The sequence below is a fragment of the Chinchilla lanigera genome, unplaced genomic scaffold, assembly GCF_000276665.1.
Source record: "Chinchilla lanigera isolate Chin_1 unplaced genomic scaffold, ChiLan1.0 scaffold00001, whole genome shotgun sequence".
NCBI lineage: Eukaryota > Metazoa > Chordata > Mammalia > Rodentia > Chinchillidae > Chinchilla > Chinchilla lanigera.
Window position 1 is genome coordinate 23,545,583 of NW_004955402.1, and position 15,155 is coordinate 23,560,737.

The 15,155-nt window shown below is 35.5% G+C and overlaps 1 protein-coding gene across 10 annotated transcripts in view; it reads left to right on the forward strand.

The window, feature by feature from the left end:
• Kiaa1328 (KIAA1328 ortholog) overlaps positions 1-15,155 on the forward strand; it is a 293,177-nt gene that overhangs the window by 247,339 nt on the left and 30,683 nt on the right. For all 10 annotated transcript variants that reach the window (XM_013510276.1, XM_005372830.2, XM_005372829.2 and 7 more), the window contains 2 exons: positions 888-1,069; positions 14,510-14,618. In XM_013510276.1, the coding sequence (XP_013365730.1) occupies positions 888-1,069; positions 14,510-14,618 (291 nt within the window). The remainder of the gene's footprint in view (positions 1-887; positions 1,070-14,509; positions 14,619-15,155) is intronic.

A 15,155-nucleotide genomic window follows, 5' to 3' on the forward strand; every position in this document is an offset into this window, starting at 1 on the left:
TCCGGTACCAGGAACCGAACTCACGACCTTGCGCTTGCCAGGCAGGCGCTTTGCCGCTGAGCTAAATCCCCAGCCCCTAGTCTTACTTTTTGAGTAGCTATCTCTATCAGTTTCTCAGTCTTTTTTTCCTTGACTTTAATTTTCACATTGTTTCTGGTCATAGGGAAGATAAAACCAAAGTGGTATGAATCCTTGGGAAGCTTAACTGAAACCCATCAGACTGTTTCTCCCTAAAATGTTGTAAATGAAATTGTACTAAGAGTGGGAACAAAGTTTATTTTATTAATGAGAAAACATAAAATACATGTGTTCATGTTAATTAAAATGCCTTTTAGTTTATATTTGCTTTGTTGATTTTATAATTATGTAAGGAGAGAGTACACATGCACTATTGCATTGTTCCTTACCTACCTAACAAATATTAAAACAATTGAAAATGAGAAATACAAATGTATTTTGAGGTACATGGATGATATTTTAATCCCTAATGTTCATTTTTAGTACTTGGAATACATTTTAAATATGCAAGTCTCGTGTTACTATACTTTTTATTTCTGTAGATATTAAAATTCTTAGTCATACTCTCTAGTTTTATTAGTTATTTCATGGATTTCAGTCTCATTTCCCTCACTCCAAATGTAAGCTTTTTGAGGATAAAGACCATTGCTTCTGTAAAATTGTTGGGGCAAGATACAAAATAGATTTTTTGGAAATTACTCAAGTTAAAGTAAAAGTAAGAATAAAAAAAGTTTTAAGAAGATAAAAAGTAAGAAAAAGTAACTTCTCACTGTCATGAATTACATTTCAACTCATTGAATTTAAATATCTTTACATAATCTGTATCCCCTACTATGCTGTCTACAGTTAATTCACATTTTCACTTTCAGTGTATTAAAGTCAAAATGCAACAGATGGCTGCCTGGAACTTCATCGTCCTTTAAAAAGTATCAAGACTCCCCAAATAGTGGAGAGAACTGGAAGGAGAAAAAGACGGTTGGGTTTCAGCCACATATAGAAGATGATGCCAAGTGGATGTGTCAGGAAAGAGATACATGTAGCCCCCAGAGAGGTAAGTTTAACGTCATTAGTACCAAAGTGCTTGGGGAAAGTGGTTGCTGGTCGTTGCCAGTCAGTGAATGCCAGATGATTTCTTGAAATGCTGAGCAGAATTTAATGCTGAGCAGAATTTAATGTTGCAAACTGACTTTGCCTGCAAGGTCATAAGCAAGACATCTACTAGATTAGTGAAATGTGTCTGCATTTCTTTTAGAGTACTGATAAGAGAACTCTATCCAGTTTCATGCTCTTTTTGAATTTCTTGCTCTTAAGAATTAAGCAGTAAGTGTGGTCAGAGACAAAAATAATGTTCAAATTGAGTAGAGATGAAAAAACTAAGTTTTTCCAAGTGGATCTCTCCCTGCCTCACTTCTCCTGCTGTCTGCTTAGTTGTGGTTTTCTGTTCTAATTACAATTAATCTAGAATTTGTTTAATCCTGTCCTAGTTAAGTGAGATATGAAAACTATCCAAACTTGAGAAAGGTGACTTACAATTTGAAATGAGAGCAAAAGTGTGGTTTGGTTTTGTTTTTATTTTTGGTTTTTACTTAAAGCAAGTATTCTGGAGACCTCCTTTGCTTTAGAACAGCATAGAAGCTTCTTCTTAGATTTTCCTACCAACAACAAAAATGAAATTGAGCAGACTCACTATATGAGAAAGAATTTTCTTTAATTTCTGTAGCCGTACTCTTTCAGAGATGGGAAACTCTTACTTCAGCTTTCTCTATTCTTAGTCATTTTACTTTAGAGAATGGAGAACCAGCCAGAATTGGTCTGGTGATTACACCACAAGGCTTAACATAGTCTTCTGTTAACTTGTCAACAAATTGATGTTGTGTGTCAGCACTAAAATAAAATGGCAAAATGAGAAAAATATAGTGTAATAGCAAACGGACAAATAACTTGTGTTATTGGTTAAGACCACAGCAACATTAGAAAGCAGCAGTTGAAAAGCGCTTTGAGAAAGGTATCATCAGGCCAGCCCTTGCTGTGGTGGAGGTTAATCTCTCCAGGGCCCAGCTACAAAAGCCAGAAGCCTGGAAAGGGCTTGTGTCCAAAAAAAATCAATTTCTAATTTGAAACAAAATCATTTTTGACTAACAGGAGTTCAGAACCCATTACTTTTGCTGTACAGTCTGCTGACATTTCAGCACTTTCTGTTGTGCACAATGAATCCTAATAGTCATTTTATAATGTTGCTGTATCAATCAACTTAACAAAGAGAAGCTGTTACAATTCTGCAAAGTTTTCAGGAACAATTTTCACTCATGGTTTTATTTTTTGTTGTTAGTAGTTTCTTTCTGTCTCTCTCTCTCTCTTTCAGTGGAAAAGAGGTTATAGTATTTCAGTGAAAAAAAATACAGAAAACTTTTTCATATTTATAAAATAGTTTGTATTTTCAGATATCCACAGGAACTATAAACTTCTTTTCTGTTTGTGAAAAAGACTGTCTTATATTTTTCTTTCATTGTTTTAATATGGAGCCCTTAGCAAAATTATGGTCCACCTGATCATTAAAGGATTTTGGGTTGCCGTATTAAGCCATTCTGCCTATTGCAGATCTGGTAGATGCAGATTACTATACAGGGCAAAATTATTGCATTGGCCTTTGCTGTGGCACCCAACCAAATGGGAGACATAAACTTTCCAAATGTGCTACAGTGGGTTTTGATACTGTTTATCATAAGGCCAGTGACCTAGCACTAATTGCCCACGTTATACTGCTTGATTTGACATCTCCTTAATTGCTTTCCCCTCCTTAGTGTATCTGAATTTTTTAATATACATTTTTTCTATTTTATATCCTTTGTTTCCTTTGTTCTTGTCCCTTAATCATTAAGTACTATACAGGACGTTTATTGCAGGGTCATTAATCTTTATTACCAGTCTCTCACTCCTTTACTTCTAGTGTCCTCCTTAAACATTCTCCCAACTTTATTGATGTTAAACATGTAAAGGAGGCCAGACTCATGGTTCAAGGAACAACCTTGTGATCACAAAAAATATATTCAGCATTGTCAGAATTGCATTTAAAATATGTATTTTGGTGTATCAATACTTAGAGTGCTACATTTCACTTGCTTTTATTGAGCTTGGTGGAACAGAGAAACACTACTTAGGAAAATCTAAACTTAGGTTAAGAACTTTTAAAAGGCATTAATCTGGAAACACTCAATTTTCATTCCTCTTTTTTCCTCTTAAGCAGCAGCAAAACAGTCCCTTCCAGCTTGCCTAGAACCTCCTCTTCTGGGCAATTACCCATTTCCTATTACAAGAGGAAACTGAGAACATTTTTCCTGTTATGCTGATGGGCTAGCCAAGGCTGAGGACACTGAACACACATGTTCCAGGAATGAGATGTTAGACCTTGGAGCTTACCGTGGTTGCTTCCTAAATCAGGCTACCAAGCCACTCTTAAAGTGCTCTGCTACATTTAGAACTACTTTCTGTTTGTTCCTTTCATGGCTGTCTAAGTTCCTTTAAATCTTCAAGAAAGACTGACCATAGAGCAATTTGGATTTAGTTGGTTGTATTGATCATGCCCCAAATTTTGTCTCTGAGGTTTCCTTTTTTAGGTTATGTAATCTTATATAGCAGTTGTCACAGGTTGAGTATCTCTGATGGGCTCTCAACACTTTTATTTCTTTCTTTACTGGAAGGGGATTGGGGATTATTGTAGACTCAAGTGAAGTGAGAATAGTCTCTTAACCAAGTAGTGGCTCCTGTAAGTGAGTCTGTCGTGCCTCTAAGGACCATTTACTTGTGTTTCACTTGTTAGTACCATTATCATCATCATCACTAATATATATTTAATCATAAGAAAAGGTACCACAATGTATTACTTCTGATTCCCAAAAGTGAAATAAAAGATTTGTTAAACTTATTCTTTTATTACCAACACAGAAGACAAGCATAGTAGAGGGCTATGAATAAGCCCAGACATGCAGAATAGATTTTCCTATCAACTTCACTTAAAAAAAAAAAGAATTTGATTGTAAGAGTTAAATTTGCTATGTTTAAGAGTTGACATTGCTGTATATGGAATATTGTCACTTAAACTGGTTTCTGTATTTCCCATTCCCTACAGTGGAAAGAAATATCTTAAAATACAATATGATTACCTATTTATTAGGTATGTTATATCTTCTTTCACTAGAATATAAACTTCATATGATTTCTGTTGTATTCCTTGCTCCCAAAACATTGCTTAATACATAGTAGTTATTACTTATGTATGTATTGAACGAATTAACATAGCATTACATATATTGATTTTTCTTTGTATGTCCTTGTCCTATTTTCCCAAAATAAGGACCTAATCAGTTAGACCTTTTCACCTTACTGCCTGCAGTGATTTAGTGACTTAAGCAAAGTATATGCTTATCCCTTCAAAGTCCTTATGGTGATTGATTGCTAGTGTCAAAGAAAAAGCAGTAGAGTAGGGTCTTGATTACCTCTTTTAAGTCCCTGTCTCCAAATACAATCACATCCTAAAGAATACTGGGGGTCAGGACTTTAACACATGAATGAAGGTATGGGTACAGTTTAGTCCATAACAACTACTTCCTTTGTAATGTTTATGCCTATTTCTCATATCTAATTAAATCACCTGTTACACTATAGAAAAAAATGTTACAGACTTCTATGCCTTGTTTCTGTTCTCATAGGGTGGGCAGACAGCCATCCATACATCAAATATGATTGTTAGCTGGAGCTTTTTAATAAAGAACTCTTTATCATGTCAAGAAATGTCCTTCCTACTTTGCTGAGAGTTTTAATAAGTGCATGTTAAGATTCATCAAATCTTTTCTGCATCTATTAAAATGATCTTGTTTTTTCTTTTGCTACTTTGATGATTATAACAATTGTGAGATATTGGGGTACAATATCTATTTTTTTGTAATGAATTTGTCAGGTTTTGGTATCAGAATTACTTTCATGTCTTAAATGAGTCAGGAGTTTGTCAGTTAAAATAGTCAGGTAAATAACTCCAGATGCTCATTTCGCTCCAGAAACATTGAAAAACTGCCAAAAACTCTCTGAGTCAACTTTATAAGAACTCTAGAAGATAGGAGAAGATTTACAGAAGTTAAACACATGTTCAGATAGGAGAAAGGCCCCTGAGAGATGATGGAAGAGCTTTGTGAAGTTGTAAACTGACCTGATCCCAGCCTCTGCCCTGGAACAGAAGCAGTCTTTTTTTATAAGCAATCTTGATGCATCCTAAAGTCCAGGAAAGAGTCCCAAGCTTTAGAAGCTTATTTAAAGTTATTAAAATAACTGGCCTTATTTTCAGGAAATCAAGGGTGTGTTTTTACCTCTGTGTGGATCCCATGAGGGGGTGACACGAGGATATGCTTTTGTTTTGCCCGACTGTGAGCTTTCTCAGGGCAGAGAAGCATCTGCATTTAGAACATTCCTTGAAAACACTGAAAGCCAGAAGAATACAGTGCCATCACTTTGGGTAAAAAAACTAGCAGCGAGGCAAAGAACAGATGCATCAAACAACAGAAAGCTAATAACCAAGAAGAAATGGACATCTAAATAGACATATAATAAAGAGTTTTAATCATTAATCAAAAACCATCCCACAAAAGACAAGCTTAGGATAGAGAGCTTCGCTGGTGAGTTCTACCAAGTCTTTAAAAAAGAATTAACTCAAATCTTTCTCAGACTCTTCCATAAAATAGAAGAGGAAAAAATACATGCTAGCTCTAATACCAAAGCCAGACAAAGACTAAACAAAAACTATATGGCAATATTCCCTATGAGTATGAATGAAAATATTTTCAGCAAGACAGTAATAAAAATGAATTAAAATGGTTATACAGCTAGTTTTTCTTAGTTGATTGAAAAGAAAGTTTTGTGCTAATATTGGTTGGTCAAGATATAATGCCTGTACTTTGTATTCTGAATAATTACTAGGAGAACAACAATATATAATGTTTCAACTATTGTAACTGTCTTACTAACCTGTTTTGAAACTTGGTTTCATGGTTACGTTTATCTTTTTCTCTTTAAAATTAAAAAAATTTTTAAAATACAATAAAAGGATTATATACATCATGACCAAGAGGGATTTAGCTCAGGAATGTAAAGCTGGTTAAACATACAAAAATCATTCAGTGTAATTCAACACACTGATAGAAAGGAGAGAAAAACCAAATGGTCATTGTACTTGATACAGAAAAAGCATTTAGTAGAATCATACATTCTTTCATGATAAAAAAAATGAGTGAGTAGAAGAGAATTTTCTCAGCATTATAAAGAAGATATGTAAAACTTATAGCTGACATCATATTCAATTGAGAAACACTGAAAAATTCCTCCCAAGTTTAGGAACAAATGTTCCTACTTTTGCCAGTTCTATTCAACATTGTTCTAGAAGATCTAGCCAGAACAGCCAGGGAAAAAAAAAGAAGTAAAATACATCCAAATTGGAAAAGAAGAAGTTAAACTATCTCTATTGACAGGTCACATAGATATATAGAGAATCCTAGTGAATGCACAAGAACTTACTAGAGGTGATAAAGGAATTCATTTAGTTTGCAGGATAAAATTTAACACAAATCATTTGTGTTTCTATACAGTAATAATGAACTACCTGAAAAGGAAATTATGGAAATAATTTCATTTATAGTAACATTAAAACAAAAAATGCCTAGGAAATTAAAGATGCAAAACTCATATACTAAAAAGTACAAATACTCCTGAAAGAAGTTAAAGAATGCATAAATAAATGGAAAGATATTCTGTGTTCATGGATTTGAAGACTTTGATTATTAAGATGGAAATAGTTTATAAAGCAACCTACAGATGCAGTCCTTATCAAAATTCCAGTGACTTTTTTTGTAGAAATGGAAAAGCTAATCTTAAAATTCATACAAATTTATGAGTCCCTGTATTAACCAATACAATCTTTAAAAAGAGAAGTATAAAGTTAGAAGACTCACACCTTCTGACTTCAAAAGTTACCATAAACCTAGTGTCTTCAATATAATGTGGTACCCTCATAAGGATAGATTTATACCAGGTGTGATCAGCAAATAGGATGAAAGTTTAAACTTCTGAAATATTTGTTACAGTGAAAGACACACTGTGGCTAATCCCCTTCTCTTCAAACACACTTATCCCACTCTTGAAACTTTCTGAAGCAGCTCTGGAATCTTCCTTTCTATCTCTAGTTGCACTGGCATGGCTGCCTCAATATCCTGAATCAGTTCAAAACATTTACCTTTCATGGTCATTTTGCCTTTGAGGATGACATCATATCTGGTGGATAAGGGCACACAATAATGGTTTTATTTGACAGAAACTGCCATAAATGTTTTGAACTGATTTGGGACATGAAAGCAGCCATGAATAGACACTCATGAAAGAGAACTTCTAGAACTTCAGAAAGTTATAAGAATTGTGGGATAAGTGTACATTATGGTTTGTGTCTAGATGCCCCCTAAGGCCTCCTGCACTTTTAGATGGGGCTTTTTCAGAGGTAGCTAAATCTAGAGTTTGTGATTGATTCATGGTTCAATGTTGGGATCAGGGTGCTGAAATTAAGGGTGGGTTGCTGGGTCAGTCCACTGATTGGATTGGTACCACCCTAATCCCAGCAATCTGGATAGGATAAAAGGGGCAGAAAGAGGCTTGTTTCTGTCTTTTGCTTTTGTTGCTTTTGATATCTTCTGCCACTGTGAATGGTTACTCTTCTAGCATGCTACACTGCCTTAGAGCCAACCGGTTATGGACTGGAAGCTCTAAAACTGTGAGCTAAATAAACCTTTCTTCTTTAACCTTGGGTGTTGGGTATTTTCTCAACAATGAAAGAAAAGTAACTAAGACAGTGTGTTATAAGTCAGAGGAAGTATGTTGCCAGGGAATAATGGCAATGTGTTCTTTAATAATTTTAAAAAATTATAATTTAAACATTAACTGTACTCCTTGATTACACTGCATAAATCAGTGAAATAGAAATAAACAGACAATCAGCAGTGGCTGTCTGCTGGTCAGAGTGTAAATTCGTACAATCAGTTTGGGAAATTGTTTGGCATTATTTGTTTTAAAAAATGAATAAATACCCTGCATCTCAGTAATTCTAAGTTTATATATTAAAGAGAATCTCATATACAAAATGATTCAGTTGTAGATATGTTCATTGCAGCTATAATCAGTGAAGTAGGCTAACAAATGGACGGAAAAAATCACTATTTAAAGAACAAGAAGTGTTTTTCTTTCTTTAACAGTCCAACTTGGGGGTTCAACTTGACAATAGCTCTGCTTAAACAAATGATGGGTCTGACATTTCATGTGCCTTCCAAGGTCATCTTAGACATTGTGGTAGCATAGAGCCAGCAAACTTAGATCATGAGGAAATCTGGCCTATTGCCTATTGTACATACAGTTTTATTGGAACACAGCTATGCCCTTCTGCTTACATAGTCTACATAGTCTGTGGATGCTTTCATGCTACAACAGCAGAGTTAAATAGGTATGACTACAGCCATATGGCCCAAAAGCCTAATGTATTTACTTTCTGATCCTTTAGAGGAAATTGTTGACCCTGTGATTATAACAGGTCAATAAGAAGGGAGAAAAGTATAAGAGTACACACAGAAGGTTTTCATACGATGGACCTAGTGTGGCATACAGTGTCCACTGGTTTTCCACCTGACCACACATAATTACAAGGAGGACAGAGAAATACTGCTGTGCAGTTAGGGATATGCAAAAGAAAAAGTGCATTTGAGTGGGTTCTAGCAGCTTCTGTCTCAACAGCATTCTTCATAATAGTTCCAAGCCAGCATTATACCAGCCATAAATACCAGAATAGATTTTTAAAAATAAGTGCACAAAATAAGCAGTATGTAGCGAAGAAAACAAACTACACCTACATAAGTCATTAACACAGGTAAACTTTGGAGACAGTATTGAGCAAAAGAAATCTCAAAAGAGACTTCATATTTACCAGATGCTGTAGAGCATACCTGTTATCCTTGCAAGTTTAATATATTCCCACCAGCTTGAAGTACTTCTGGTACATGCACGAGTGTCCCATTGGGCAGCTTATACCACTGGTGGTAGAAGCGGTGCAGTTATGCATGGAACAGTTATGCATGTACCACCACTGATTCAAGCCACCCGGCAGCAATATATACAAATTATATCCTCATCATTGAACATACCATGCCCAGTCTGAGCAGTTTAGCAACGTAGCAAGAACTTAAAAAAAAAAACAAAACAAGTTTTTTTAAAGGTCGGATATGTAGCTCAGTGCAGAGCTACACTGTGGTCAATCCCCAGTACTGATATACAGAAAGATAGATAGATAGATAGATAGATAGAGATAGATAGATAGATTTATTTATATATGTACATGTTTCCACATTTATGAAATTCAAAAGAAGCAAAAGTAATAGATGTTAGCCAGGAGTGGTAGTGCATGCATGTAATGCCAGTACTCTGAGAGAGGAAGGCAGGAGATTTGCAAGTTTGAGCCCAGCTGGGGCAATTCAGCAGTGCAACTTAGCAAGACCCTGTGTGAGAATATAATAAAAGGAGTGAGAGCTAGAGATGTACCTCAATGTGAAGGCTTTGAGTTTCATCTCTAATGCTGAAAAATACACATGTATATTAATATTAGAATGGAAGTACTTATCAGAATAGTGCCTGGCCCCTGTAGGCAAGAAGAGGAGAGATCTGAGTAGGGATGCATACAGGCAATGCATCTGGAGGGCAGCGCTGCCAGTGCCTTGTTTCTTGGTCAGGGAAGGAGTTATAATGGTGTTTTCTTTATAATGTATTCTTTAAGCTAACCTGAATATATGATATAACCCATTTGTTTTTAAAATGCAAAATAAAACAAAAGATACAGAAACAGAAATTTCTAATCATTGAGTTCTAATAAAAAAGTATCTTATCTTCAGGTGTTGAATGATGGATAACATCAGACAGACCCAGCTACATATAAACAGGATATGATCCATTATGTTCAATTCTATCTGCATATGCAAAAATATATGTGCATGTTTACTCTGTAAATATATATATATTCACATATATGTGAACATATACATGTATATGTGAAGTTGATCAGCCTAATGGACAGCATTCTTTTTAGCCCTTCATTTTTTAATAGTATATGTTGCTTTTGTGTGGTGCATATACTAGAATATATAGTTCCAGGAAAATGCATAATTCTACATAATCGCTGACATGCTTAATATTAAATCAAAGTTTATAGATGGAACAAATATAATTAAAAGCTAATATATAGCTTTATTTAAACTTAAGCTGTGCCTTAGAGTAAACATTCATAACACTTTTGGGGTTCTTTAGCCTTTCAAATTTTGATAAAAACTATGATCTCTTTTCCCAGAAAAGTGAGTGGACACATATACATTATTACTCATATTATTATACCTACTGGAGGATTCACACATTCCTGAAATATATCTAATTATAAAAGTCCTTGGAGTCTGTTAAAATTCCTTGACAGGCATGATGGACATTCCTGAAATGCCAGTATTTGGGAGGCTGAGGCAGAAGGCTCATCATGAGTTGGAGGCCAGCCTGGACTACATAATGAGCTCAAGGGCAGCCTGAACTATATATCAAGACCCTGTCTCAAAAACCAAAAAAATAAAATTCCTTTCTTAAGTTGCCCTCATCAAAGCAAGGCATGTTGGCATATGCCTGTAATCAGAGCAGTTGGGAGGCTGAGGCAGGAGGATTACCATAAGTTCAAGGCCAGCTTAGTGTACATAATCAGTTCATGGTCAGCCTGAGCTACACTGTGAGAGTCTAGCTCAAAAAAAAAAAAAAAAAAAAAAACAAACCCTAGATAAATAGATAGGTAGGTAGATAGGTAGATAGATAGGCAAGCAAGCAGGTAGCCTGCCCCCATCAAATGTTACTGTCTCAGCCAATTTCTGACAAAAGTATCAAAACAGGAAAAGTAAAATGTTAAGGTCTTCTGTGATAGTGACTATGGTCTTATTTCACTGGATTAAGAAACACCTAGCAAATTAGTAGAGCACCCTCCTGGGTGTGTTTGGGTGGGTCACCAAGGTATGGCTTTGAATTTAATATATGCTCCTTTGCCTAAGGTGCTGTTTTCCTGCTCTGCTCCTTGCCCACCATGAACTAAGCACTTTGTTCACCAGGCCTTTCTGCCCCTGCCTTCGAGCCAGTTGACTATCGACTGAGTCATCCCCAAACCATGAACTAAATTAAATTTTTCCTCCTTTAGGTTGTGAGTATTGGGTATTGTGTCCAGCAGGGGGAAAACAGACTAATCTAGTGCTGGGAAGGTATTTACATTCTCTACCAAGCATTTCCACCCCTCTCCTCAGCCTCAAATCTTAATTTCCCCTTTATCACCCAGATTCTGCCCAGACAGTAACAGTAGTGGACTTCTGCATCTGCCTTTTTGTCTGTTCTGCTATATTTTACATTCAGCCACAGATAATCCCTTTAAAGATTTGTTGTTGTTATTCCATTTATTTTTGAGACCATAATGGTTAAAAATCTGAGATACAGCATCAAGCAGACCAAACTGCATTTTAAACCCAGCTTATTCCTTACTGACTCTGATGTTGAACATGCTGCTTCACTTTCTTATCTGTAACATAGGACAATAAGGTAAAGTCTATTCTATGGATTAATGAGAAATATATTTAAAGTCATTAGCAACGTGTAAGAACATCCTGATGTTCAATAAACATTTAGACTTAAGGATTTTAACTTAATGCTTTTGCTAATAATGTCTCTGCTTCAAATTCTACACTTATTTTTCCCCTATCAAAATTCTACCTCCTACATCAAAACTTCCTAATCCTATGGCAGATGTAATGTCTGCCACATCTAAATTCCGCAGGTTTTTCATACGGTTATAGCTATATAGTGTAGTGGTGAAAACTCTCCAGTCAATTTGCCTAAACATGGATGCTGGCTCCCTTACTTACTAACATTGTGACTGTGGACAGGTCACATAAGTTTCCTATCATTTCTTTTCCTTATCTGTAGATTTGATATAAAAATAGTATTGGTAGCAAAGGGGTTTATGAAGATAAAAATAATTTCTAGAAAAGGTAAAACTAGAGATAGAGATAGAGGGAGTAGAAGCAGACCAAGACAAGGAACCCATGTCAATTTCAAATGGGAACTTTTTGGAGGGAACAAATATTCTAAAACTGAACTATAAAAATAAGTAAATGCCATGAAAAGAATTTTTTAAAAACAGTTTATACCTCTGTTTTCATACATACATATATTTACTGTGTATCAAATTATACAGTTAAAAATTGTAGATTTTATGGTATTCAAATTATACCCTATGGAAACTGTTAGGATGGACAGATGGATGGGTAAGTGGATAGATGGATAGATGGATGGATGGATGGATGAATAGATGGATGTAGGTACCTTGGTACTCATTGGTAATTTGGGAGGTACGATGAATACAAAAAACAGTGAGTACCAAATGAATTGTTTTGGCTGGAGAAAGTACCAAGTCATGAGGCAATCAGCATCAACAAGTTCTAGCTGACACATCAGATACCAAATAAATGACAAATACAGGGGAAATTTTCATGTCAAGATGTATGGAGTACCAAATTCAACACGTTTCAGAGCAGTCATGAAGTATGGAAAAGTCTGGGATAGTGCCTGGACATGTCCTAAGAGTGCTGTATGTCTGAGCAGTTATTATTACTTTATATTGCCTGGAGCTGTGTTTCTTTATAGAACTGTTAAAAGTAGGGGCTGGGGATTTAGCTCAGTGGCAAAAGCGCCTGCCTGGCAAGCGCAAGGTCGTGAGTTCGGTTCCCGGTACCGGAGAAAAAAAAAAAAGAACTGTTAAAAGTATCCCACTTCCTTACTCTCACACCTGTCTTCCCTCTCTCTATAAACAAAGCCTGAGTTTAGTCAGTCCCACCCTGAGTACTCAGTAGATATCTACTGATTGCACTCTAGGGACTCATGGAGTTATGTGTAATATGAGTATGTACTGGCTTGGATGGAGGTTGTCACAGGTATGCAAAGATAACTAAATTACACAATTAGACAAATAGTCTTTTACATCTGTGCATAATAGAGAATAGTTGATTTTGAGAATAAACCTATTACCAAGAGCAATAGGTTTTGTTGTTCTTACATTGTGGGTTTGGGTTGTTGTTGTTTGTTTTTGTGACAGATATTTAACCCAGGGGCTCTCTACCACTGAGCTGTATACCCAGCCCTTTTTAGGATATAAAGAGTTGAACCTAGGGCCTTTACACTGAGTTACATCCATTTTTTGTTGTTCTGTTTTGAGATAGGGTCTCTAAACTGTATGGGATGGCTTTGAACTTGTGATCCTTCTGCCTCAATCTTCTGAGTAGCTGGGATTATAGGCATAAGCCAGTGCACCTGCTTGTGATGACTACTTTGATTTTAAGTTCTATAGATGTAAGACTCTAGCCGTCTTGACCCTTTATTTTCTCTGGTCACAGTGCAACTCTTGGCATTCTCAGAGTTAACACACCATCTTGACATTTTTAGGTCTGGAATTCCCAACACTCCAAAGCTATCTTTATGTAATATGCATATTCTTTCCTCAAAGAAAGATTGGACCCCCCACACACACAAATAACTTCTTGTACACCAGTTCTCCAGGAACCAGAAGAAAACTGAATGGGATTCTTATAGTCTTCCAAGACACAGACAGGGATATTTGTGTTGTTTGAAAAACACTTAATAGACAATCAAACAAAAAATATCTGTAAATACCATCTTTGTATGTAGCATTCTGGAAGAAATAAATAATTGTCAACTAAATTTTGCTTGTTACTAAGGAGTAGGGTCCAAACCAGCCAATATGCTGATTTGGAATCTGATTTGGAATCATAATACTATGCAAGATAAACTATTGTTTAGGAATCTGCCTGGGCCCTGCAGTAAGTAGTTAGTTGAGCTTCTCTTTTAATTAAGACCTGTGGTAGCTTAGTGTAGAGTTGTTTAAAAGAAACTTTCAAGATTTATGTCTGTGAAATCTTCTAAAGAAGATCATTTAAATTTGGAAGATGTGCTGATACAAAGTACTAGGATTTTCTTTTTTGTCAAGGAGAAAGATCTTATCATAGTCAAAGGAAACAAAATAAAGCAATCCACTTTCTTAGACATTTTCACAATAAACCCAAATCATCAGAAATAAGACATACTCTTTGGTTTATAAACAAAATGTCTAGTCCAGTACTGCACGATTCTACTTTAAAACACACACTTACACACATATACACATACACACGGCAATACCGACTGTGATGTTTATAAAACCAAACCTTAATGAATGTTTTATCTGTTATATTTTTCCATTTCAGGGGTAAAAAAGGCCTGTCTGAATTTGGGGGATATCTATAATAGACTTTTCATTTCCTCTCACTGAATGCCCCAATTATTTCCTTTATTGGTTATACAGGGACAGTGCCAGAAGTTAGAAAAGATGCATCTACATCACCTATACCAACAGGAAACCAAAAGGAGCTTGTAACCAAGGCCTCATCATCATCCCAATACAACACCCCCCGGTGAGCTTTAGGAATTTCTGATTTACTATTCTCCGTATGAGAGCATTTTCTGAGATGTTTTGTTAAAATAATAATTGGAAAAATATTGACAATTCTTAGTGGCTCTTACTCAAAAGAAAGGTTCTTATCTTGAAGCATATAAATTTGGCCAGGTTAAACCACATGAAGTTTTTCCTCTATATAAGTACTGACTTAATTGATCATGACAGTTGGCTAGGATTTACGTTAAACCCCAAAGTTAATGCTACCCTTCATCAGAAAGTCTGCTCTGCAGCCAGTACTCCCCAATTTATCTTGGAATGCTTATGCATTTGAACTGTAAGTTTAACTAAAGCAATTTTGAAAATTATAGTGACTTTTGTACTGAAATATGTCAAAACTTACTTATAGCAGAGATATTAGAAAGGTTAATCGTTTGATCAGCCATTTCTGGAGTCAGGAAAAGAAATGCATAATTTAAAATTTCTCATATCTAATAAGCCAACTCTATATTATTCATTAAAGGCTTAATATATAAATATCAATACCAAAGGGCTT